Genomic DNA, 22,752 nt, shown 5'->3' with positions numbered 1-22,752 from the left:
CAGCAATCTCTTGTGGAAATTACCTTTTTGAATCGAGTTGATAGTTTAGTGTTGATGTATTCTCAGTTTTTTTATCCAAACTAGCCTTTTGCACTTTATAACTGTTTCTTCTTACTGATACTGATACATTCCTCTGCATCACTCCTCTCACTCCTCCCCTTGCAAAAATTCAGTTTCACTTTCATTTGAAACATGTGAAGGCAATAAAAGTGTGAGCAAGAACAGACTGGCACACAAAACATACTGAGAGAGAAAAGGAACAGAGAAAGATAGAACCGAGGATACAAAGTAGGTAACTCTTCTCTCCGTCTTTTTCATTTAATTGGTGTGTGAGAATGTTTAAGCAACTGTCTCCCAGCCTAAATCATTTTAACTAAGATGAAGATTCTTATTTGTATATTTTACTGAGCAATATGAAGATACAGAGAAATGTTTTTTAGTGTTTTTCAGAGAAGGACTTGAAGGATATGAAGCTATTGTAAAAGCAATGCCAGAATCCACAGTTAAAGGGGTGGTTCTCCTTAAAGTTAACTTTTAGTATGTTATAGAATGGCCATTTCTAAGCAACTTTTCAACGGGTCTTCATTTTTTATTTTCACCATTTTTTCCGTGAAAATCTCAGATTTTTGAGATTTTTGAGTGAAATCCTTCAAAGTTCACGATTTTTTGGTGAAAACATTCGAATTTCACGATTTTTTCAGGAACTTTCCTATTTCACGATTTTTCGAGAATTTTTCGGCGAAGCGAAACGGGACAAATTCGCACAAAACAATTTCTCTATAAGGCTACAAATGTATTATTATTGTTACTTTTTATTACTCATCTTTCTATTCAGGCCTCTCCTATTTATAGTCCAGTCTGTGTATGGTTGCTAGGATAATATGGACCCTAACGACCAGATTGCTGAAATTGCAAACTGGACAGCCGCCGAATAAAAAGCTAAATAACTCAAAAACCACAAAAAATAACAAACAAAACCAATTGCAAATTGTCTCAGAACATCAATCAAGCTAAAAGTTAACTAAAAGGTGAACAAACCCTTTAAAATAATTTATTTCTAGCCTGTATAATGACTGCTGTTAATGCTAAATAAATAATATGAGAAGAATCAGTTGTCCATTTTTGAAAGGCATTTATACCCAATATATTTTAGCTCCATTTAAAACTTAATTGTCACTTTTTATATAATACTAATTATATATGTGATTTTTTTTAACTGTTTTTAACTGTTCTTTTTAATCGTTAATGTTACTCAGATATAAACATGAGCGCAAAAATCCATATGAAGGATCCGATCTGCCTGATAGAGAACAGGAATGGCCATGAGTTTTTAATTAATGCAGAAGCAGAAGAGATTCTGTCTCAGATCACGGATCCGGTGGTTGTTGTGGTGATTGTTGGGAAATATCGGACAGGAAAGTCTTATCTGATGAACAAATTAGCAGGAAGTAAAACTGGTAAGTACAGTCAATTCTTGAAATCTTAAAGGTATTCTGTCTTGTCTCTGCTCCTTATACTTACAACTTTGTGGCTGTTAAAAGACTATGGCCGCCAGAATCCCCTATCAGTTTTGTATATATAGCTCTTAAAGGGATACTGTCATCGGAAAACATGTTTTTTTCAAAACGCATCAGTTAATAGTGCTGCTCCAGCAGAATTCTACACTGAAATTCATTTCTCAAAAGAGTAAACAGATTTTTTTATATTCAATTTTGAAATCTGACATGGGGCTAGACATTTTGTCAATTTCCCAGCTGCCCCTGGTCATGTGACTTGTGCCTGCACTTTAGGAGAGAAATGCTTTCTGGCAGGCTGCTGTTTTTCCTTCTCAATGTAATTGAATGTGTCTCAGTGGGACATGGCTTTTTACTATTGAGTGTTGTTCTTAGATCTACCAGGCAGCTGTTACCTTGTGTTAGGGAGCTGCTATCTGGTTACCTTCCCATTGTTCTTTTGTTTGGCTGCTGGGGGGAAAAGGGAGGGGGTGATATCACTCCAACTTGCAGTACAGCAGTAAAGAGTGATTGAAGTTTATCAGAGCACACTGACAATATCAGAACTGACAATATGTCTAGCCCCATGTCAGATTTCAAAATTGAATATTAAAAAATGTGTTTGCTCTTTTGAGAAATGGATTTCAGTGCAGAATTCTGCTGGAGCAGCAATATTAACTGATTCATTTTGAAAAAAAATTTTTTTCCCATGACAGTATCCCTTTAAAGAGCTTGTGTTCCAAAACAACAATTTGATTTGTTGCACCCCTTTATACCACTTGGCACTAACTGTTGACTCTTAAAGCTTCATTCCCCTTACTACCTCTGTGCACCCAATCTCCATCTCTATCCACCCTGTATTGCCCCACCTTATATTCCTGTGCTGACTTTTGATAGAAATTTGAATGATGTAAAATTACCAGCACTAATGCTAAAACATGATATTTTTCTCTTTTTTTGTCTATTGCCTAAAACAATATGTTTATTAAATGTTTATTAAAATGTTTTTCTCTCTGTAGGTTTCCAGCTAGGGTCCACTATTCAATCAAAGACTAAAGGGATCTGGATGTGGTGTGTTCCTCATCCTGTCCAACCCTCTCATACCCTGGTGTTGTTGGACACAGAGGGACTGGGGGATATAGAAAAAGTGAGATATCATTCAGTGCTTTGTTGTCTCAGCTCATGAACACCGAATTGGGAAAAATCGGTAGCTACCCCAGAACTCAATTGTGATAGAGAAGCTGCCACCCTTCTAGAGTAAATGTGTTGATTTATTCATAGTAGGATAAGAGACAAGGGTTAATGTTCCTTGCTCTTTGTCATGGATTACGGCAACCTATCGTTGGGCAACTCATGCCCTGTGCTAAATCAGTTTCCATTAAATAAAACAAAAATGAGTAGAAGTCTTCAATGATTACTCAGCAAGTCTATTTCTGTAAGAATTACTTATTCTAGATATACCATGACCTGTTCTGGACGAATGATAGTCTTAATAGTCATACGTCATATCTGGCTCAGTCTAAATAACTGACTCACCCATGGTCTGTATTCAGGCCCGGATTTAGGGAAAGGCCCCCTAGGCCCGGGCCTAGGGCGGCAAGATGTTAGGGGCGGCAAGAAGGCGCCCCCTAACATCTTGTGTAAGTCGGCTGCTCCTGATAGATCCGGCTGGCTTTAGGACCGCTCCTCCAGCCTATCTCCCGCTGTGGCTCCGCCCCCTCCCACTCGTCTCTGTGCTCGTGCTGCTGCTGCCTCTGCTGTGCTGCGTGTGTCCCAGCAAGGTGATCTGTTCCTGGTATGTACATTTAATATTTCCCCTGCAGATCTGCTGTATATCGGCCATGTAGAGAAATATGTCATAGTCAACTTGCAGATTTGCTGGAGGTGCAGAATCACAAGTGTTCTAACTTCTAAACCTGTTACAGATTTTTTTATGTCCCTTTCCTGCTTCCTACAAAATGAAAACCATTTCAGTTCTTGTATTATAAGGGATAATGTACCCCCTACTGTAAATGATAAGGATATTAGAAGTCACTGAGGGGTTCTATGGCCATATAAAGGCACAAGGCTGCAGGCTGAGTTATACAGGGAACTCGGAGTATCATCATGTATTATAAGGGATAATGTACCCCCTACTGTAAATGATAAGGATATTAGAAGTCACTGAGGGGTCCAGTAACCATATAAAGGCACAAGGCTGCAGGCTAAGTTATACAGGGAACTCGGAGTATCACTCATGTATTATAAGGGATAATGTACCCCCTACTGTAAATGATAAGGATATTAGGAGTCACTGAGGGGTTGTTCTGTGACCATATAAAGGCACAAGGCTGCAGGCTGAGTTATACAGGGAACTCGGAGTATCACTCATGTATTATAAGGGATAATGTCTGCTGAGAAATAGGAACTACAAAGATTATGATGCTGCCAAGATTTGACTTTTTTATTTTATAATAAATATTTAACTGATGCTGCGGCTGCCCACTGTAGCACAACTGACAAACTTATCAAAACAAGGGACACATCTCTCTCTGCATCTATGTATAAAAAGGTGTCTATATATAGAGAATATATATAGATATATCTCAAACAAGCCTAACTGCTAGTTGATCCATCTGATCCACTTTTGCATAAATGTCCTGATTGGAAAAAGATTCACATCCAGAAAATGCGTGCGGGGGGGGGGGGCGGCACAGTAGCTGGGCCTAGGGGGGTAAGGAGGGTAAATCCGGCCCTGCCCACTCGGTCCATTATAGAGCAGCCTTTTGTAATTGAGTCCTACTGATTCTAGTGGAAATCAAAAGCTTGCAAATTAGGGAGCTTGGTTTTCACTCTGATGTATTGATGCATTTCATTTATTTCAGGGTGACAGCAAAAATGATGCCTGGATCTTCTCTCTGGCAGTTCTGTTAAGCAGTAACTTAGTATATAACAGCATGGGAACCATCGACAACCACGCAATGGAGCAGCTACAGTATCCTTTCCAGTAACATATCTTACGTTGACATTTCATTTGTCATTAATCTGTGTGACATTGGCTTGGCCTTTTAAAACGATTTTGCGTTTTTGCTCTTCTTTAAGTTTTCTTTAATATGTCTCAGCTACGTGACAAACCTGACAAAACTGATAAAGCTAAAGACAAATCCAGAAGGAGAGGATAAAAATGAATCTGGTGAATTCAAGCGCATATTCCCATCATTCACATGGTGTGTGCGAGATTTCAGCCTCATATTAAAGATTGATGAAAAGGAAATCACAGAAGATGAATATCTAATGAACTCCCTCATACTCAAGAAAGGTATTAATCGCCAAAACACGAAGGCACCTAGTAAATCACACACTACTTGTATTTCTCATGCTACACACATTCGTGTGCTGAAAATGACAACATTTGTATCCATGTTGAAATCGCTGCACTGCATGGTGATTTAACAATATGGATGCTAATAAGCATTAGGCAAACATGCAGCCAGTATTGTTGGTAAAAAATAGTGATTTACATGTGTTTTTGTGCCTTACACTTGCATTCACAAATCAATATTTTAAGTCCCTTTAAGTATCCCCTAAATCCCACAGGATTCCCAACCAGACATTGCCCCTTGTCAAACCCCAGCTAATTAAATAAGGACCTATTTTCTGTGTACATGCTGTATGACTTCCACTCATACCAATGTTTTCCAAGTAATTATTCACTTACACAGTTTATACCTATAAACATAAATATGTGACTTTACTTGTACCAGGTACTGATAAGAAGATTCAAGATTACAACCTGCCAAGGGAGTGCATCCTTCACTACTTTCACTCACATAAATGTTTTGTGTTTGACCGACCTTCGTCTAAAAAAAACCTTCAACGTCTGGAGGAGCTAGAAGAGCGGGACCTGGAAGAAGAATTTGTGGAACAAACTCAAAAGTTCTGTGATTATATACACAAACAAGGGATAGTCAAAACTCTTCCTGGTGGTCTCTTAGTCACTGGAAGAAGTAAGTAGTGTTCACAATAAGGCCAGTGGGACTATGTAATCTCCTGTATTCTGTCTGGGGATTGCCTTAATTTTAAGAGAACCTTAGATGACATCCTGGACAAACAACATATCCAAGGATGTTATGTTTTGGCTAGCCGAGGATGAGTAGAGTATAACAGTGCTTTATTAGCAGGCTCTCATGCAGCCATTACACAACAGTAAGCTTTCACTTTTTAAGCTGTCAGGAAGTAAGCACAGTATAAATTTGAGTACAGTGACATCTACAGGCCATTTTTATAAACACCACATATTCCCCCTATAGTAGGAAAGCATTTGGACAACTATAATAACAGCAACAATGCATCTTAAAGTGATAACACACATTATTCACATCACATAGTCCTGGGTCCATGCAGGTAGTTTTCTGATTCTCTCAGTACGCCTTATAGGTTCACTTTCTTCAGGCCTATTGCAGTTGACATCAGGAGTAGGAAAATGTCTTCATCAAATGGAGTTTCTCCAAAGTCATATCTCACAGGAGCAAGACGACTTGCATTCCATATGCGTCCATCAGACAATTCATATGTGTATGGTCCTTGCTGGCGTCTCACTTCAAGTGGTGTAGTAAATTTATATTGTCCTTGTTTCAGTATTTCTGGTTTCTTAATTCTGACTAAAGATCCAGGCTTAAAGTGCACTTCTCTTGCACCACGTTTTCTGTCAGTATAAGCCTTGCATTTGGCTTGGTGACGTTTCACAACGTCAGCAGTAGATGATTCATATGTGTATGGTCCTTGCTGGCGTCTCACTTCAAGTGGTGTAGTAAATTTATATTGTCCTTGTTTCAGTATTTCTGGTTTCTTAATTCTGACTAAAGATCCAGGCTTAAAGTGCACTTCTCTTGCACCACGTTTTCTGTCAGTATAAGCCTTGCATTTGGCTTGGTGACGTTTCACAACGTCAGCAGTAGATGATTTTGTAGGCACAGTATTTTGTAGAAGTTTGATGTCTGCAACATGTAACTTAGTGGGCATCTGTCTGCCATGTAATAATTCATCAGGAGATGATTGAGTTGTTGTATGGCACTTTGCTCAGTAGTTATGTAGGAACTCTGTTGTAAATACTTTCCAAGATTTCCCAGTAAGATTTGCTGTCTGTAGTGGATGAGTAGAGTACAGTGCTTTATTAGCAGGCTCTCATGCAGCCATTACACAACAGTAACTTTCACTTTTAAACAGTCAGGAAGTAAGCACAGTATAAGTCTGAGCACAGTTACATCTACAGGCCAGTTGTATAAACAGCACAAGGGATACAGTGATTTTGAAGCTCAAGGGTTTCTGTTAGTTTGTATGTATTGGCTTGTTCTTCATTGTCAAGATTGCTCCTAATTTCTGACTACACATCCTAAGCTAGTGTAGCCTTGACAGATGGTATTATCTGGATGGATCCAGATAAGGTTTAGAAACTATTCTGATAGACCAAACAATCCCAGCAGATTGTTGCCTCCTAACCCTTTAGCACAGGTGTGTCCAAAATGTACATTGGGATCTACCAGTAGACCTTTAGCTGGTGATCAAGACACTGTCAACAAACAGCTTGTCTGAATCTCCCTCCTGTTTGCATTCAGAAAACAGAAAACTTCCTCCTTTTCATTCAGATATTGTTTATGTTAAGGTTACTTAAAAAATAAATGTTTAAATATAACAATATACATTTTCCCATAAATTAATATTTTTTTTTTAAAGGTTTTTATTTTGCATTTTCAAAACAAACAACATATACAAATAAAGCAAACCAACATGCTTGGCACTTGCATTACTACTGTTTCAATTATTTTATGTTTAATGACAGTTCTAATACAGAAAAATTAAGTGACATATTCACCAGTTTGGGCCAGTCTAACACTCTAGTCATCTGGTTGGAGTGCATGAGGGTTGACCTCTAACCAAGGTTCCCATATTTTCTCAAATTTCTGGGGTGTTCCTCTAGCATTGTAAGTCAATTTGATTAGAGGCAGTGTCCCATTTATGAGGTCAATCCATTGCTGAAGTGTAGGGGGGTAGGGGTTCATCCATTTCATTATTACTAGCTTTTTTGCATAGAACAAAATAGATCTTAATAGTGTTCTGGATTTTTGTAAGGGCACTACTTCATCTATAATACCCAATAAGCAAGTCTCAGGGGACTTAATTCCAGGAAAAGATAGAGATATATTAGTGTATCGGATTACTTCCGACCAGTATGTTGCCACTCTAGGGCAGTTCCATATCAAGTGGAAGAATCCAGCCTCTCCCCTCATAAATTAATATTTAAGTAATATTTTACATGGAACAGAATGCTAACAAAAGTAGACCCAACATTAGTACAGTATGGGCACTCCAGCTTTACTACATGCCATGAGCCCAATTAGTTTTTTTTCTAATACAGTTATTAAATCAAAAGACTTTTACAGTTATTGAGCTGTCTAATTGTTGTCTTAAACACATTATTATAATTGTAACCCCAACCTGAAGGGGACTTAAAAATAAATAGAATTCAAGTCAAGTTGAAGAACTTTTATCTCTGTTTTCAACACTATGCTAATTGGAAGAGCTGCCAGAGGAATTGCCTTGCTAAAAATAACAGATAAACGAGTAAAGTAGATATTAGAGCCTGTTTTGCAGACACTGGCCTTTTTTAATACATAAAAAAACAATAATTTTTTATTTTTCTATTCTGTCTCTAGTGCTGGCATATCTTGTTAACCTTTACATAGAGACCATTAAAAGTGGATCAGTCCCCTGCATAGAGAATGCTGTCCTTGCACTGTCAGTAAAAGAGAACACTGGGGCTGTGCAGGATGCCTTGAAAATGTATGAAACTTGCATGAATGATCAGGTGGCCAGATTTCCGACAGAGACACTGGAGACGTTTCTGCAGATGCACCAGGATTGTGAGAAGGAGGCTCTGAAGGTCTTTATGAAACGTTCCTTCAATGATGAGAATCAAAAGTTCCAACAAGAATTCAAGGTCAGTTATCTAAAGTTACAGTAACACTGCAATGAAAAATTTTGAATGCTAGATATCTATAAATCTGCTTGATACCAGAGTATCTTTATAGCAATTTTCTAGGGCATTGTCCGCTAAACATTTATTCATTTGAATGAACAAATCAATTGATATATAAGTTAAAAAAATACTCATAATTAATATAGTCTTGGCCCTCAATTAGTTTCACCATGGTTTAACATTCTTAAAGTCAACATTTAGGCCTCAAACATTTTTATATTCACTATTTACATATATATTATTCAACTATGCAGAAGTGCAAGGACTGCTCTTTGACTCCAGAACCTTAATGAATATTTTATAACATCTGTGGTCAACTTAGCACAGCTGCAACTGCACTTGCAGTCATAAATGACACCTACTATTGAGAGTACTGTACTACTCAATATATTTCTAAAGAGGACTGCAATAGAATTGCATCACTACAAAGTTACTGAAGAACAAGGAGCAGATTATGAAAAACTGGTACACCAGGAACTCAAACCTACCATAAGGGCATTGAGGCTTTAAAACATAACCTTGTTTAAAGAAGTAAAGTCTAAAATAGAATAAGGCTAGAAATTCTGTATTTTGTATGCTAAACATAAAAATGAACTGACTGCACCACAAGCCTAATCAAACAAATGATTTATACTCAAAGTTGGCCACATGGGGTCATCGTCTTGTAACTTGTAACATCTTTGCAAGACCAAGACTGTGCACATGCTCAGTGTGGTCTGGGCTGCTTAGGGATCATCATAAATGATCAAAACAGCACAAATCAAATAATCTGACAGAAGCCGATACAGCAAGACTGATTAATAATCAGAATATACAGACTGCACTGGGTCCTTTGTTGTCATGTAATCTAATGTGGCTTTTATAGTTTTTGTATTGTTTAATACAAACTTTCTCCAACTCTGCAGCAAAATAATCCTCCAAATAGAATCCCAGTTTATCTGTTTAATCTGGCTCCATGATCTTTGTCCCTGCAGCTGGAGTTGGAAACAGTAACAGGGATGAAAAGGCAAAAATAAAATCCAATACAAATCTCTACACAGTTGCCGACTGCTCTACAGGAAACAAATAAAGCTGCTTGAGTTCTGCATGGCTGGGAAGTAAGACGGGGGCTCCCCCTGCTGTTCATAAGTATGATTGTTTCCCTGCAGAGCAGTTAGGGACTGTCTGACAATTCCTATCCACAGCAGTAAATAAAGGGAGAATTTCACTGCATACAGTCAGGTTTCTTATAAAAACGGCATACATTTTTTAATTGAAGTATATTGGACATAGGTAAAAATGGGATTTTATTTTTTTGCCTTTACATGACCTTTAAAGATTAAAAAAAAAGCTGCATGAAAAGTTAAAATAAATTGTCAATCCTACCAAGTGTAATATGGGGTCCAAAATCAGTACAGGACACCACAAAATATATAGAAGCCCGAGCATAATTTAGTGGAGGGTACAGGCAAATGGTGAGTGTGATAGTTCACATATACATCAACGATTGGAATAAACTACACAAACTTAAAATCTAAAATTAAATGTAATTTTAAAAAATTAAAAATGTTTTTGAAAAATGTAATTTAAAAAAAAGATTTAAAGTCTGAGGTATATCAGCCTTCCCCTGGTTTCCTAGAAACCTGTTCTTAATTCTGTCTCCAGTGTCTAGTACCACGTAGTACCTCTGTAAGGATATTGTGGTGACATACTTCTTTCGTCTGTTAGTATCACAGGGTTTATCCTTCATTTAGTTTAAGGACTGTGCTCCAAGTGCCCAAGGGATATATGTTAGTAGGAGCTATATTTTTTCCCTTTATTTATTTATGTTAGGAATTTGGATAGGGAATAGAGTGCTGAATTAGACTTTTCCAGATTTGCGTGCAAGCCTCAGAAGCAAGGCTGAATTTGAGAATTTAAGAAACATTGACCTATGCATTTACCAAACAAAATAAAATTAAAAATTATGAATGTCTTTAGGGCTGACACTTTCAGATATTTTGTTACTCTGATTGAGTTAATAATAGAATTAAAACAAACACCTATGACTGTGAGTAAAAATATATTCCTGAGCTGTAACCTTTTATCGCAGTGCAACAAATGCACAAAGAGTTCCGACATTTGTGTAATCCCCTCCTTATTTCAAATAATAGTCATTCTTTTCAACAGGAACTATTAGATGGGAAAATGAAGGAATTTTCCGCACTTAATGAGAGCAAATCTACAGAGCGTTGTCAAATTATCATTCAGCAATTAAGTGCAGCTCTGGACCAAAGAATATCCCAGGGAGAGTTTTTAAAACCTGGAGGACACATATTGTTTTTGGAAGAGAAGAGGACAATTATGGCAAAGTATGACACAGCCCCACAGAAAGGCCTAAAGGTACTAAATATGAATATTAAAATAAAGCATATAGATAGAACAGGTCATGTAACACCTGCAGTCACATATTTCCTGTTAAAAGTCTTGTGGCAACTTTTTTATTTGTCTCAGCGACTTTTTTGTCAAAAGCATTAAAGTCAATAGGCGCTTTTTCTCATGGCGACTTTTTTGTCTCTGCAACAATTTTGTCTTAGCGACTTTTTCTCGGTCGTCCCTAGGCAGCACAGGGCACTCGTGGGTTAATACACCATTCCCTTTAGGAGGCAGGATGGAACTAAACTTTTGATCCCTCTGGGGGATCCTCCTCTTCCTTGTATTAACCCCGCCTACTTCAGTTTTTTTCCATCCTGCAAGGAGGTAGGATGTGTGGGAGCAGTGCTCCCATTAATTTTATTTTTATTTAATTGTTTTGGAAATTATCACAGGAGTTATCCATCAGGATAAAAAAAGGGGTAAGCTTCAGCGCTGCCCTGGTTGATTTGTCAATTTTTGACATAAAGGCAAGCTTCAGCGCTGCCCTAGTTGCGTTACAACTCACATTGTCAAGGCAAGCTTCAGCGCTGCCAAGTGCGGATTAGGCGAAAGGCATGCCTTAACGCTGCCGGAACGCCGTCCCTCATAGAGAAGCCGATTCAGCCAGCATTACACTGAAGTCAAATCTCGCGCCACACGTCGCGCACTTCCGGCCGCCATTTTGGATGCGCATATCGTAGCAGGGAGTGATATACCTAGCCACGCGGCCATTATCCGCTACAGCACTGCAGGGGTGACGCGTCGGAGATTAAGGGGAACCGATTCAAGTAACGGCTATTATCCGGTTACTACTGGTACAGCTTATATTTTCTCCTTTTATCTGTGCTACCCCTTTCTCTCTCTCTTTCATTGGCACTGCATAGCCTAACATGGTGTCTGACCTTAATAAAGCAAACTTATCTATACAAGATAAGATAGACACTCAGTCAGGCTCAGATACAGCCTCAGTATCTGTGAAAAAGAGACATAAGGATAAAGAAGTACAACAATACCAGAAAAAACGCAAGCCCACAGAAGTGAGAGCTGATTCAGCAGCACCTTCTGTTTCACAAATTGCAGATTGGTTTCAGCCATTTCATGCATCATTGTTGACTATGTCATCTGCTATTGAAAAGATAGCAGCTAACCAGATATCTCAAACTCCACAAGTAGTGGCTCAAAACCCACCTCAAGCAGAGGTGGATTTGCATTCCTCAGAGGAAGAAGGGGTAATTCCTGAGGACGATTCAGACTGGGAAGATGAGGAGCACACTAATCCACAACTAGAAAGCTCCCACAAATCACAATCAGAAGCTATTCACTCACTGTTAGCAGACATGTTCCATACTCTAGGCATTCAAGAGGAACACAAAGAATCCAACAAGCTGGATAAACTGTTTAGCCCCACTATAAGGAAACAAAGATTTTTCCCTATACATGAGACAGTGCAGGAGGTCATTAATAAGGAATGGAAAGCTCCCGACCGCAGGGCAGTCAAAGATAAGAGAATGGATATACTGTATCCTTTCAGCCAAGCTCATAGAGATAAATGGGAAACAATACCCAAGGTTGACGCCCCGATAGCTAGATTGGCTAAACGTACGACTATACCTTTAGAAGACGGAACAGCGTTCAGAGATCCCATGGACAGGAAGGCGGAAAATCTTTTAAAAAGCTGTTTTGCCTCATCTACAGCGGCATTTAAACCGTCAATCGCAGCAGCATGTGTTGCGCGAACTATGACCCTGTGGCTAGAAGAAGCGTTATCAGGCTGTTCTGAGGATTCATTTGACATGCATAGTCATCTCTCAAAGGTGCTTAATGCGGCACACTTTTTATGCGATGCCTCTATGGACACCCTTCAATTACAAGCCAGGGCCTCTGCATTTTCAGTAGGTGCTAGAAGAGCACTTTGGCTCAAATCTTGGAGTGCGGATCCAGCCTCCAAGAAAAATTTAGTTACTCTGCCATTTTCAGGGGCTTCACTCTTCGGGCCGGAACTACTGTAGATACTTTGATTAATAAGATCACGGGAGGAAAAAGCAACTTTTTACCACAAGAAAAAAAATCTAAACCTCCAAACACACAGTCAAGAAGGCCATTTCGGTCAACGAATTTTGGGAGACCTTCCCCGCAGCATTCCAGACAACAAACCTACTCTAACCAATCCAAGGGTAATTTTCGTCCCTCCAAGAAACCCTCCTGGAACTTTCAGAGGCGCAATACCACGGGTGCAACAGACAAGACACGAGACGCATGAAGGGGCAGCCTCCCCCGATCTTACGGAGGCGATAGGGGGGCGCCTCTTAAAGTTCAGGGAAACCTGGCTAACCACAACTTCAGACACCTGGGTTCTCAACATAGTTTCAAGGGGCTACAGGCTACAATTTCACAGGTCACCCCCCCAACGATTCATTCGTTCAACCCTGCCATCCCTACCAAACAAAAAGAGAGCTTTAATACTGGCAATCCAAACTATGCTCAAAGCCAAGTCGATAATAACCGTTCCCACAGATCAACGGGGGCTAGGGTTTTATTCAAATCTGTTTCTGATACCCAAAAAGATGGTTCACAACGTCCTGTACTAGATCTAAAATTTCTCAACAAGTTTCTCTATGTACCTTCATTCAAAATGGAATCTCTGAGATCCGTGATCGCAAATGTGGAACAAGGAGATTTTTTCACGACCATAGATCTAAAGGACGCTTATCTACACGTCCCAATTCACGTGGACTCTCAACAGTTTCTACGCTTTGCAGTTCAGGGTATCCACTACCAGTTTCAAGCTCTTCCTTTCGGCCTCGCAACGGCACCCAGAGTATTCACGAAACTTATGGCAGCTCTGGTGGCACACTTAAGACAACTAGATATTGTGGTGCTGCCATACCTAGACGATCTGCTAATTCGGGCACCTACATACACAACGGCCTTAGCCCACACAAACCTCTGCAAAGAAGTTTTAGAATCTCACGGCTGGAAGATCCACTTTTCAAAAAGTACTTTAATTCCAACTCAGTCCATCATCTTTCTGGGAGTCCACTTCGACTCTCGGCAGCACAAGGTTTTTCTGACGACTCAAAAGCAACTCAAACTTCAAGCTGCGGCAAATCAGGCAATATCCCAAAGGTCAATCTCGGCCAGGGACTGCATGCGGCTACTAGGACTTATGACCTCAGCCATAGAGGTCGTACCTTTTGCTCAAGCCCACATGAGAAACCTCCAGCTGGATTTTCTCCAAAAATGGAGAGGAGATTACAACAATTTGGACTATTCAATTTTTCTATCAGAGGCAACCAAAATTTCTCTTCAGTGGTGGATTCAAATAGAAAACATCAAGAAAGGAAAACTATGTTCCATTGCCAACTGGGCAATCATCACCACAGACGCCAGTCTCACAGGCTGGGGCGGCGTATTCGACCACAGGTCTGTACAAGGTCGGTGGTCACAGAAGGAAGCCTCACTCCACATAAACGTACTGGAACTACGGGCGGTTTACCTGGCGTTAAGACACTGGTCGGATCTTCTGAGGGGATACCCAGTAAAAGTCAGGTCAGACAACGCTACAACGGTGGCGTATATAAACCACCAGGGAGGCACTCACAGCAGTGCAGCATGGAAGGAAGTGTCCCGCATCCTACAATGGGCGGAAGACAATTCGTGCAGACTAGCGGCCGTGTACATTCCAGGCCAGTTGAATTGGGAAGCAGACTTCTTAAGCCGGACCACTCTCGATCCGGGAGAATGGGCACTGCACACGGAAGTGTTTCAGCAACTTACGGTCAAGTGGGGGATCCCACAGGTGGACCTGATGGCCAAATTCAATCACCAAGTTCCGGATTATTGTTCCAAGTATCACGACCCAAATGCTTGGTCAGTGGATGCAATGACGTCAGATTGGGACTTTCAACTGGTCTACATTTTTCCACCCATACCAATGATCCACCCTGTTCTCCGTCGTCTGTGTCTGTTTCGAACAACAGCAATAGTGATCGCACCGTTTTGGCCCAGGAGGGCTTGGTTTTCAGATCTAAAGAGACTTTCAATTGCTCCACCGTGGCCACTTCCTCAACGGCCAGACTTGCTGCAACAGGGCCCCTGTTGGCACCCATCGTTGGACAGATTATCCCTGACGGCATGGCTATTGAAAGCTCCATATGGAAGGGTAAGGGGTTCTCAGACAAGGTCACCACCACCCTGTTGAGGGCACGCAAACCAACAACAAGCTCTACCTATCACCGCATATGGTCATGCTACATTGACTGGTGTAAACAGAAACGCTCTGATTATCAGACGTGCACGGTTCCTCTAATCCTGGAATTCCTTCAGGATGGCATGGATAGAGGATTGGGAGTCAATTCGCTTAAGGTCCAGATCTCAGCATTATCGGTGCTCTTTCAACTTCAGCTAGCATCGTTTCCTGATGTCAGGACTTTTATCCAAGCCGCCACTCATATCAGGCCTCCATATAAAGATCCTTTACCACCATGGAACTTGAATTTCATACTCCAAGTACTGCAGGGTCGCCCTTTCGAACCACTAGCTTCTGTAGATATGAAGTTTCTTACTTGGAAGGTTGCCTTTTTGGTGGCTATCTCGTCGGCGAGACGAGTTTCGGAGATTGGTGCTCTTAGCTGTAAACCACCTTTCTGCATTTTCCACGAGGACAAAGTAGTACTGCGAACTATCCCATCTTTCCGACGCAAGGTGTCTTCCGAATTCCACCTCAACCAGGAAATTGTCCTTCCCTCCTTCTGTCCAAAACCAACATCTGAGCTTGAAAGACGCTTACACACGCTAGATGTGGTTCGGGCGCTCAAATTCTATTTGCATAGGACGGAAAGCGTCAGGAAGACAGACGCTCTTTTTGTTCTCTATGGTCCACAAGGTAGAGGGAATACGGCTTCCAAGATGTCCATTGCTAGATGGATTAAAGACTTAATTCTGTACATTTACAAGCTCAAAGGTCTACCCACGCCTTTAAAAGTTGGAGCCCATTCAACAAGGGGCATGAGTGCTTCATGGGCTCTTTATAATCAAGCTTCCATGGATCAGATTTGTAAAGCGGCTACCTGGTCGTCTTTACACACATTTACGAAGTTCTATAAGTTCAACGTTTATGCTTCTGCGGATGCAAGTTTTGGCAGAAAAGTTCTTCAAACTGTAGTTAACAAGTAAAGGTCTTTCGCACATGTTAGTGCCTTCCACCTTAATTTTTTCAGTCTCCTCTTTCTTACTTATCTTTCCCCCCCTTTCACTTAGCTTTGGGACTCACCCACGAGTGCCCTGTGCTGCCTAGGGACGACCGAGAAAAGAGAATTTGTTATCATACTTACCGATAAATCTTTCTCGGAGTCCCGTATAGGCAGCACAGGGAGTTTCCCTCCCTAATTTTTCTCTGTTCTATACTACTTATAAGCTGTGCTAGTCGAAACTGAAGTAGGCGGGGTTAATACAAGGAAGAGGAGGATCCCCCAGAGGGATCAAAAGTTTAGTTCCATCCTGCCTCCTAAAGGGAATGGTGTATTAACCCACGAGTGCCCTGTGCTGCCTATACGGGACTCCGAGAAAGAGATTTATCGGTAAGTATGATAACAAATTCTCTTTTCGTCGCAGTGAAATTTTTCGTGGAGCAGTTTCAGGAAATTCTCCACCTTAACCGTATGCTTTCCTTATCCCTTGGTTACTCGCACTTGTAAAAATTACAAGTTATTCTATAAATAAATTCAAATAACTACTTTTATTATTTTCTTGGAAAACAGAGCCTTGAAGTACTACAGGAATTTATGAATAACCTGAAGGCAATTGAAGCTACCATCCTCCAAGCAGATGAGAGCCTAACAGCAAAGGAAAAACAGATTGCAGGTGCATAGAATAGGGCGGGAATAGTAGAGAAGGTAGTAGTTCAAGGAACTCACTCTTTATATGTATCTTGCCAGCTCAAATTTATACTTCTGGATATGCTGCTGTATTTTTAGAGTGAGCAATGGGCAACTTGATGAGAGAAATGGCTGCGAGGGCGGTGCAGTTTCTTGATAAACTGATATTCATAATGATTTATATCCCCTTCAGAGAGTCAGGCTGAGGCAGAGGCAGCAAAAAGGCAAAGGCAGATTCTTGAAGAGCAAGCGAGGTCCCTACAAGAAAGCCTGGAAAATCAGAAGAAGAGTTATGAGCTGCATGAGAAGATGTTAATAGAGAAGATGGAAAGTGATAGGCGCAACTTAATAGCAGAGAATGAGCGGGTGATCAACCAGAAGCTGCAGGTACAGTGAACCCGGTTACAGTCTGTTTGATGTGCTTAGAGCAAAGTTCTATTTGCTGTTACTTAGTTTACTCCTAATCTTTGTAATTATTTGTTTGAGTATGGCAAACTATGTATCTGGTACTATAAACATTTAATTATCATTATCCCATGGGATGAGGCAGGCTTGGTCAAAATGGTTTACAGGAATATGCAAAGAAATCATAGAGACGATGTAAAATAGCTACTTGTCTGGCTTCATTTCTCCTACAGAAATGAGCATTTGTAGCACTAGTTGGGGTATTAATATAAAGGGGCAAAGACAAAGAAAAAGTTTTGGAAGGGTTCCTACCTGCTGATCTTTTATTTCCCTGACGTAAATAAGCATTGGTAGCTGAAGACATACAGTGCCACTTCCAATGCAATGCTTCCATGGAGCCCTATTGCCTTTAAAGTAACACTGAGGCCAGCTATGGGCCCTCAATATGGGTCTGCTGGCTACATTTCCTGCTAGTCTTTCTTGTGTTCCTGCCTGTCTTGGTGATTTGACTTGCATTCTATTTCTGCTGTTATTGGTATTACACATGCCAAAGAATCACATGGCTAATGTTACTTAAGACAAAACCAAAACTCAGGAGAGTAAAGGTGGTGTGCCTGGGCTGTGGGTCTGGTTCTCAGCTTCTTGGATGCCACCAGATCTTACTGCACAAAAATCCAGTTACTCCCACTAAGGCAAGTGAAGAACCCAATGTAAAAATGAAGAAGCTGATAAGGACAGAACTAAGCATTTCAGACGGAATGTGGCAGAACTATAAATCTCAGAAACTGACCAGATCAAAGCCAGGAGGAGATCAATACAAAGGAAAGGACCAGGGTGGGGTAGGAATCAGGAACCTAAGAAGCAGTAGCAGGCCTGGACTGGGAGTCAAAATAGGCCCTGCCATTCCAAGTGCACAGAAGCCCAAACAGCCTCCTACTAGCCCACTAAATACTGACTTTCTATGGAACCATACAGCAGCCCCTCTGGCATTTGCCAGAACCCATAGATTGCCAGTCCGGGCCTGAGCAGTAGGATTCAGAGCACCAAGTAACAAGCTAACTTGGTCTACAATGGACAGTGAATGAACTCACAGCCTGTAATTGCCTGAAATGACCATTTTCTTGGGCACAAAATATGCAGGGAGGCAATGTCTGTGAAAAACAGTACTTCTAGTGAAAAAATAAACAGTACTTCTAGTAAAAAACAGTTCTTCTATTGAAAAAAACAGTACTTCTAGTGAAAAAAACAGTACTTCTAGTAAAAAACAGTTCTTCTATTGAAAAAAACAGTACTTCTAGTGAAAAAAAACAGTACTTCTAGTGAAAAAAAACAGTACTTCTAGTGAAAAAAAACAGTACTGTAATTGCCTGAAATTACCACTTTCTTGGGCACAGAATATGCAGGGAGGCGATGTCTGTACAATACTTCTAGTAAAAACAGTACTTCTAGTGAAAAACAGAACTTCTAGTTAAAAAAAAAAAATTACTTCTAGTGAAAAACCAGTACTTCTAGTGAAAAAAAGTACTTCTAGTGAAAACCAGTACTTCTGGTGAGAAAAAAACCAGTACTTCTAGAGAAAAAAAACAGTACTTCTAGTGAAAAAAAGTACTTCTAGTGAAAAACAGTACTTCCAATGAAAAAAAACAGTACTTCTAGTGAAAAAAAACAGTACTTCTAGTGAAAAACAGTACTTCCAGTGAAAAAAACAGTACTTCTAGTGGAAAAAAACAGTACTTCTAGTGAAAAAAAACAGTACTTCTAATGAAAAAAACAGTACTTCTAGTGAAAAAAAACAGTACTTGTAATGAAAAAAACAGTACTTCTAGTGAAAAAAAAACAGAACAGTACTGTAATTGCCTGAAATTACCACTTTCCTGGGCACAGAATATGCAGGGAGGCGATGTCTGTACGATACTTCTAGTTAAAATAATAAAAAAAAACAGTACTTCTAGTGGAAAAAAACAGTACTTCTAGTGAAAAAAACAGTACTTCTAGTGAAAAAAACAGTACTTCTAGTGAAAACCAGTACTTCTGGTGAGAAAAACAGTACTTCTAGTGAAAAAAAGTACTTCTAGTGAAGAACGGTACTTTCAATGAAAAAAAAACCAGTACTTCTGGTGAGAAAACCAGTACTTCTAGTGAAAAAACAGTACTTCTAGTGAAAAAACAACACTTCTAGTGAAAAAACAGAACTTTTCCAATCAATGAAAACCAATCAGTGACTAGGGGGTCACATGGGTCATAACTGTTGCTTTTGAATCTGAGCTGAATGCTGAGGATCAATTACAAACTCACTGAACAGAAATGTACCATGTGGCCCCCCTTATAGTCACTGACTAACTCAGAGTTAGAGAGCTGAAAAGCAGGAAGTAGTGTTCTGGCTATTATGTTAGACATCCACTCACTCCAGCCTTTATACATTACATTTTTGGCTAACTAACTGTATTGGAAACATTGTTTATAGTGCACAGCCTGTCTAATTACCCAGTTTTTATTTTTACACTGAACTGTTCCTTAAAGGTGTTACTTGTGCAGAATTGGCACCAGACCCATATCTGTAGATTCTTGTAGATACCAGAGAGGCTGCTGTAAGATGCCACACACAGTTACTGTTGGGCCTTACTGTACTTGTAATGCCAGGGGTCTATTTTGAATCTCAATCCAGTCACGACTAATCTATTCTTAGAAATAAAATCTGGTTGGAAATCTAAAAGTCTTTATTTTTTATAATAATACATATCTTACCTTGTTCTTATCATCTTGTGTTTTGTCACGTCTGTTTCCAGGAACAAAATGCCATGCGAATTGCTGGACTTAAAAGCAATGTGGATGCTCTACAGAAAGAGATTAATGAGCTAAAGGAGAGAACCTGCATTTTATGCTAAGAAAACTTTGCTCTGTGACAGATTCTGTTTCAGGTTAGGAGAATGCTCTGTAGGGCCTGAAGCTTCTGAGAAATGTGTTACATGTGTATTGTATTTGCAATATTAAATCCACAAAACTGCTGGATGTTTAGTGAGTAAGTTTAATAAAATATGTTTTTTGAAAGCTTTTGAAATATGTAATTATTTTTTGGTAATATCTCTCATCTTAATAATTGTTAACAAGTAAATCCCTACATCCAACATGGTTATTATATATAATATATAGAATTATAATAGTTCTGCAGACATTGACAATTTATTTACCCATGGAAAAGAATTCACTAACGAGAATTTTACAAACCAATAACTTAAAGGAACAGTAATGTCCTGTTGTCCTGCACTGGTAAAACTGGTGTATTTGCTTCAGAAACTATACTAGTCATCCAAGCACAGGATACACAGTAGATAACTATTAGTACTACTATAGTTTATATAAACAACGCCGCTGTGTAGCCATGGAGGCAGCCATTCAAGCACAGGATACACAGTAGATAACAGATAAGTACTACTATAGTTTATATAAATAAGCTGCTGTGTAGTCATGGGGGCAGCCATTCAAGCACAGGATACACAGTAGATAACAGATAAGTACTACTATAGTTTATATAAATAAGCTGCTGTGTAGTCATGGGGCAGCCATTCAAGCACAGGATACACAGTAGATAACAGATAAGTACTACTATAGTTTATATAAACAAGCTGCTGTGTCGCCATGGGGGCAGCCATTCAAGCACAGGATACACAGTAGATAACAGATAAGTACTACTATAGTTTATATAAACAAGCTGCCATGTAGCCATGGGGGCAGCCATTCAAGCACAGGATACACAGTAGATAACAGTTCTGAAGAATCGCATTGTATACTACAGTGCTTACTTATCTGTTATCTACTGTGTATCCTGTGCTTGAATGGCTGCCCCCATGGCTACATGGCAGCTTGTTTATATAAACTATAGTAGTACTTATCTGTTATCTACTGTGTATGCTGTGCTTGAATGGCTGCCCCCATGGCTACACAGCAGCTTGTTTATATAAACTATAGTAGTACTTATCTGTTATCTACTGTGTATGCTGTGCTTGAATGGCTGCCCCCATGGCTACACAGCAGCTTGTTTATATAAAACTATAGTAGTACTTATCTGGTTATCTACTGTGTATCCTGTGCTTGAATGGCTGCCCCCATGGCTACACAGCAGCTTCTTTATATAAACTATAGTAGTACTTATCTGTTATCTACTGTGTATCCGGTGCTTGAATGACTGCCCCCATGGCTACACAGCAGCTTGTTTATATAAACTATAGCAGTACTTATCTGTTATCTACTGTGTATCCTGTGCTTGAATGGCTGCCCCCATGGCTACACAGCAGCTTGTTTATATAAACTATAGTAGTGTTTCTGAAGCAAACATGCTAGTATTATCAGTGCAGTGCAACACTACATTATTTTTTAATTACTTTAAAACACTTTCATTTTTTGGTGTTACTGTTCCTTTTATTATAGATGCAACAGAATTTACCAGCTAGAATAACAATTAATAGCACTGTTTCAGTCATATAGCTGTTACATAATTACATTATTACATTATTAAATTGGGTTGAAAAAAGACAAAGTCCATCAAGTTCAACCCCTCCAAATGAAAACCCAGCCCCATACACACACCGCCTCCCTACTTTTATATAAATTCTATATCCCCATATCTATACTAACTATAGAGTTTAGTACACAATAGCCTTTGTATTATGTCTGTCCAAGAAATCCTCCAAGTCCCTCTTATAGTCATTAACTGAATCAGCATCACAACATCCCCGGCAGTGCATTCCCCAACCTCACTGTCCTGACTGTGATGAACCCCGCTACTTCTGTTCCTTTAAATGAAAGTTCTTTCCTCTAGTCTGGAAGGGGAGGCCTCTGGTACGTGATTCTCTTTATGGGTAAAAAGGTCCCCTGCTATTTGTCTATAATGTCCTCTAATGTACTTGTAAAGTCTAATCATGTCCCTCACAAGCGCCTTTTTTCCAGAGAAAACAACCCCACCTTGTCAGTCTCCCCTCATAATCTCCTCCTCTAACCAGTTTAGTTGCACTTAGTCTCTGCACTCTCTCCAGCTCATTTATATCCCTCTTAAGACTGGAGTCCAAAACTGCCCCCATACTCCAGAAGAGGCCTCACCAGGGACCTATAAAGAGGCAGAATTATGTTTCATCCCTTGAGTTAATGCCCTTTTTTATACAAGACAGAACTTTATTTGCTTTAGTAGCCACAGAATGACACTGCCCAGAATTAGACAACTTGTTATCTACAAAAAACACCAAGATCCTTTTCATTTATAGGGATACTGTCATGAGACTACATATAGGTCATATTTATGTCTTTGTTAGAGATGTTGGTGCAAATGCTTGAAGTGGCCACTTATTATTACACATGTCCAAGGAAGCAAAATAAAGACAAAAGAGATCCTCTAATGTCCTAGACTTGCATTGCATTTATATTATTTTTGCCAAAGTGCATAACCTGCATTTATCAACATTGAACCTCATTTTCCAGTTTGCTGCCCAGTTTCCCAAAATGCAAAAATAGAAACAGTACTTTCAATGGCCACCTCCAGGTCATTAATAAACAAGTTGAAAAGCAAGGGACCTAGTACAGAGCCCTGTTGTACCCCACT

At 39.8% G+C, this 22,752-nt stretch overlaps 1 protein-coding gene across 2 annotated transcripts; it reads left to right on the top strand.

The window, feature by feature from the left end:
- The first annotated feature begins 138 nt into the window (after positions 1-138).
- Positions 139-20,220, top strand: LOC398692 (uncharacterized). Of its 2 annotated transcripts, none has more exons than XM_041570439.1 (11): positions 139-292; positions 1,257-1,457; positions 2,513-2,640; positions 4,358-4,467; positions 4,595-4,791; positions 5,237-5,479; positions 8,186-8,469; positions 10,657-10,869; positions 16,641-16,743; positions 16,951-17,144; positions 19,949-20,210. In XM_041570439.1, the coding sequence occupies exons 2-11, from the start codon at positions 1,265-1,267 to the stop codon at positions 20,045-20,047; spliced, it is 1,764 nt and encodes a 587-aa protein (XP_041426373.1). In that variant the 5' UTR covers positions 139-292; positions 1,257-1,264; the 3' UTR covers positions 20,048-20,210.
- Positions 20,221-22,752: the final 2,532 nt, after the last annotated feature.

This window comes from Xenopus laevis, chromosome 7S (genome assembly GCF_017654675.1).
Source record: "Xenopus laevis strain J_2021 chromosome 7S, Xenopus_laevis_v10.1, whole genome shotgun sequence".
NCBI classification, from domain to species: Eukaryota; Metazoa; Chordata; class Amphibia; order Anura; family Pipidae; genus Xenopus; species Xenopus laevis.
Note: the sequence above shows the minus strand (reverse complement) of the source record. Positions and strands in the feature narration are given on the sequence as shown.